The sequence below is a fragment of the Condylura cristata genome, unplaced genomic scaffold (assembly GCF_000260355.1).
Source record: "Condylura cristata isolate star-nosed mole 26May11 unplaced genomic scaffold, ConCri1.0 scaffold00032, whole genome shotgun sequence".
Lineage (NCBI taxonomy): Eukaryota > Metazoa > Chordata > Mammalia > Eulipotyphla > Talpidae > Condylura > Condylura cristata.
Window position 1 is genome coordinate 18,775,710 of NW_004567133.1, and position 4,594 is coordinate 18,780,303.

General features: G+C 64.6%; 1 protein-coding gene across 2 annotated transcripts in view; it reads left to right on the forward strand.

The window, feature by feature from the left end:
- Window positions 1-4,594, forward strand: part of EEF2KMT (eukaryotic elongation factor 2 lysine methyltransferase) — a 7,052-nt gene that overhangs the window by 1,846 nt on the left and 612 nt on the right. Inside the window, exons 2-7 of one of the 2 annotated variants that reach the window (XM_012731987.1) lie at window positions 119-122; window positions 465-607; window positions 1,363-1,464; window positions 2,911-3,044; window positions 3,122-3,405; window positions 3,986-4,135. In XM_012731987.1, coding sequence (XP_012587441.1) covers window positions 119-122; window positions 465-607; window positions 1,363-1,464; window positions 2,911-3,044; window positions 3,122-3,405; window positions 3,986-4,135 — 817 coding nt within the window. Of the gene's footprint in view, window positions 1-54; window positions 608-1,362; window positions 1,465-2,910; window positions 3,045-3,121; window positions 3,406-3,985; window positions 4,589-4,594 lie in introns of those variants that run through there. The other variant, XM_012731986.1, reaches the window with a different exon arrangement.

Here is a 4,594-nt window from a genome sequence, read left to right on the forward strand (position 1 = left end):
CAGGGAGGCGGCACTGTGGGGCCTGTCACAGTGGGATCTGCGCGGAGCCTTTCTTCATCCGTGAGGAACACTGAGGCCGAGTCTCCCAGCCTGTCTCTAGTTGTCGGCAGTCAGGTAGAGCAGTCTGTCTTCCCGGAGGTGGGGTCCTGGGGCACCGTGGGGGCATGCAGAGCGGCCACCCCAGAGCCTGTCCTGCCTGCACCCCACCACGCCCTGGCCACTGGGACTCACGCCTGTCATTTTGTATCATCTGTCTTAACCATCTTATGGTCCGTGAACCTTCTCGGTCCAAAGCTGTGGACCCTCCCCCAGGGAAGACACTGCCTAGGGCACATTTTCGTACCAATCCAGGGAGGTGGTAGCCCCTACCCAGCAAGGCCATCCCGGGAGTCAGTTTCCGTGGAGGATGACAGGAGCATCTGCCCTCGGGGCAGCCCCAGTGGGGAGGGCTTGCTGCGGGACAGTGACCAGTTTGCCCCGCGGACACCTCGGCAGTCTCGCACTGAGCTCACTGTCCCTGTCACAGACGGTGAAGCATCCTCTGTGCGTGAAGCACCCGCCGTCGGTGAGGTACGCCCAGGGCTTTCTCTCGGAGCTCATCAGAAAGGTCAGTGGCGGGCACTGCCCATCGGAAGCCATTCCCCTCCGGGATCCTGGGTCCTTTCTGGGCTCTTTGCCTGCCCCACAAACCCCTATGGCAGAGGCTCCCCGTGAGCCTGCAGAGGGGCCTGACTCCCTCCGCCTCCAGGGCTCCCAGCAGCGCTGCAGCTCCTCTGTCACAGCCCAAGGCAGCACCCAGTCCCCAGCAGCCCCAGCGCCAAAACCCAGCGTCGTCCTGGCCTGCAGGCCAGGGAGTGACTGCCTCCTGCCGTTGCCCGTGTCCAGAGGCCACACAGTCCCCCTGGGGCACTTGCAGTACTTTTGCAACGGGTTCCCCTTGTCTCCCCCAGGGAATCTCCTGGCGGTCTGGCCTCTCCCTGCCCGTGCACAGCGTGTTCTAAGGATACGCCCAGATGCGCTGCTCACTTCACAGAGGCCATTCCTCAGTGGACAGTTGCAGACCTTCCTGGACAGGCCCCCCCACCCCACATGGAGCAGTTCCTGCTTCCCTCAACCCCCAGCTCTCCCCAGCCCGGCACGTGCAGCAGCCCCCCACGCCTCCAAGAGGGGGCTACTCTGGTGGGCCCCACCTGGGTGCCCCGGCCCCATGCCTGGGCCACCTCAAAGCCCCATTTGCCCTGCACGTCTCTGGCGCCCTGGCACAGCGCGTCGCCCCGCCGCGGGCCCCAGCAGTGAGCTGCTGGGATGCCGGGGCCCTTCGGCGTCAGCCAGCCCTGGCCAAGTCCCCACTCTACCCTGCAGCACGAGGCTGTCTCCGCAGAGCCACTGGACGAGCTGTACGAGGCGTTGGCCGAGGGCCTGAGGGCTGAAGACACCGACCAGGGCCACCGCAGCTACCTGCTGGTAAGACGGGCCCATGCGCGCACAGCCCGGCCCTGTCTCGGTAGCGAGGCCCTCAGGCCTGACAGGGCCCCTCATGTGTGCCGCAGGCGGGAGCGCCTGTGCTGGCCAGGCTGAGAGCAGGGTGCACACTGGCTGTGAGCAGGGACCTGGGCCTCCGACCCCCAGAAATGCCGAGCGGGGGCCTGTGCCACCGCCCACCTGGACACACGTCCCTGGGCCCGTCTGCTCTTCCGCCTCCGCACCCCCAAGGTCCAGTCTGCTCTCCACAGCCAGAGGGCCTGGGGTCTCTTGTTTGCGTTTCCCCTCTTACAAGAAGATGGAACACGGTGGCCAGCGAAAGCAGACGCTCAGCTGGTCCAGGGCGGCAGAGGGCGTGAGACATCTCTGCAGCCAGCTCGCTGTGTGCACCTCGGGAAGGTTCTTAAATAAGACCGTCCCTGAGTTCTGCCAGAGCCGCCGACGCTGGCGCCCCGGCCCCACTTCCCACCTCCAGTCTGCCGAACGCCGCTCTGGCCTCTTTGGCAGTGGCAAAGCCTGTGGGCCGGACTCTGCCCCTCTGCGTCACGCGCCTTTTCTCTTAGATGGTCACAGCGGGTCTGAGAGGTCCAGTGTTTTATTAGACGGCATCTCGAGGTTTGAGGGTCTGGGCAGTGGCTACCTCGTGCGTTCACTCTGGCCTGTCCCCCTCCCACCCTTCCTAGGGTCACCTGGTGGCGGCTGGACCCCAGCCCCCCTGGGTGCTCAGGAAGTGTGTGGATGAACACACACGGGAGCCCAGAGCCCCCACCCCAGGGCTTGCCTGCCGGTGCTGTCTCAGCAGCCCTGGGGCCCAGAGCGCGCTTCTGGGCTGCATCGCCCGAGCACCCCACCAGCAGCCCCAGCCCCGCCCAGACATCAGGCTGAGCCAGGGAGGCGCCGTGTGATGTTGCGCGCCAAGCAAGGGTCCCCAAGAGTTGTGACGTTTGGTGGTCGTTGACAACGGCAACATCACAGGAAGCTGCTGAGGTAGAACCAAGAGGCCCCCGGTCCTTTTCCCAGAGCCCTGAAGGAAACAGCCGAGCCGGCGGTGGCCAGAGCGTGAGGTTCCACATCATTTATCACACATGCACCTGCACAGGCAGCTCCCCAGTTGAGGCGGAACTACCTGCCCCCCCACAAAGCGCACCCCCAGGCCCCACGCTGTGCTCACACCACCCCGCCCCACATCCTCGCCGCCCAGCTGGCTGTGCCACTTGCTCTTGTGCTGATGGTGCGGGCCAGATGGGCCTTCTGAGGGTGGCTTTTTGCTCAACATAACACCCTTGGGTCCATCTAGACTGGGCGTGGCCACTGGGTCGCTCCTGTTTGTCGCTGTGTAGTATTCCCCAGCACAGGTTGTGTTTAGCTGTCCACCTGCTCGGATTTTTTAAACTGAATTAATTCTGAATTCTCCCTGTCTCTGTCCAGCCTTCTGGGGACTCGGTCACCCTCTCGGAGAGCACGGCCATTGTGTCCCATGGCACGACCGGTCTGGTCACGTGGAATGCTGCTCTCTACCTGGCAGAATGGGCCATGGAAAACCCGGCAGCCTTCGCCCACAGGTGACCTGAGAGGTCAGGGCACCGCAGGGGAGGGGCTTGCCTCGCAGTCACGGACACAGGTCCCATTCTCACACCAGGACTGTCTTGGAGCTGGGCAGTGGGACGGGCCTCACAGGCCTGGCCATTTGCAAGACGTGCCGTCCCCGAGCCTACATCTTCAGTGACTGTCACAGCCGTGTCCTCGAGCAGCTCCGAGGGAACGTCCTTCTCAATGGCCTCTCGTTGGAACCAGATGTCACCACCCCTGCGCAGCACCCAGGACACCCAGAGAGCCCCAGGGTGACAGTCGCCCAGCTGGACTGGGACGTTGTGACGGGCCCTGAGCTCGCTGCCTTCCAGCCAGACGTGGTCATCGCGGCAGGTGCTGCGGGCAGGGCAGGGTGTGGGCTCCTGCTAGAGGGTGTCATGCCACAGCTGAGTGGACAGGCTTTGTGTCCCTCTTTGGCAGCCTGAGGGCCACCAGAACCGAAGGGACATGGCCAGAACCAGGCACCTGCCCCAGCCCCGCCACACCTGCCCATTCACCCCCAAGTGCCCAATAGGCCACCCCAGTCTCAGACGTGGGGCAGAGATGGCCGTGCAACCTGGCATTTCCGGGGCCCCAGGCGTGGCACGTCCCGATTCCTGTGCATGTCGGGGCCACCCCGGACCAGGCTGTGGTCAGGCCAAGGCTGGGCGGAGTAGGAAAGGAGCCCGAGTCCCACCTCTGCCTGCTCCATGTCTGCCGTCACTGTGTGTCACTTGGCCAACTTGTGACCAGTAGGTCCCCGTGTCCTCAGTTCACGCCCTGGTGTCCTTGAGCAGAGACGTTTGGCAAACGGGTCCCTCATCCCCCGCTAAGCTCGCCGGTCCCCTCAGCACTATGCTCGCCCCTGGCCCGAGCATCCGCAGCCCCGGGCCCCACGCGCACCCACTCCAGTGACCTGGCGCTTCTGTCACAGATGTGCTGTACTGCCCGGAAACCGTCCTCTCCCTGGTCAGTGCCCTGAAGAGGCTCTCCACCTGCCGGGCGGGCCCGGGGACGCTCAACGCCTACATCGCCTTTACTGTCCGCAACCCAGAGACGTGCCAGCTGTTCACCACCCAGCTAGGTGAGCGGGCCCAGGCCCACGCGCCGCCCGCCGCAGGTGGGGTGGGCCCTGCAGGGCGCCGGAGGGGGCTCCCACCGTCATCCCGGGGCCGAGGCAGGTGGCCCCACTGGGGTCACAGCAGGCTCCTTGAGCGTCCTTGCCGGGACACAGGGCCAGCGCCAGCGGGGCTGTGCTGCGCGGCTCAGGAGAAGGCAGGCCTCTGGGTGGGGAAACACCGCAGTGCGTCCAGGGCAAACGGCCAACTGTCCACACCACAGGTGGGCTAAGTCCATTTGTATGTGGCAAACATCTTCACATTCCCTCCACACGGGGAACCTGGCATATTCGCCAGCTAACAGCGTTACGCTCAGGTGACAGGACACCTCACACCTTCACCTCATGGTTTTATACATACTTTTCACTCGTAAAAACCGGGGGCAGAGGCCTCGGCTCAGACCTCTGCTCACGAGGGCGACCGAG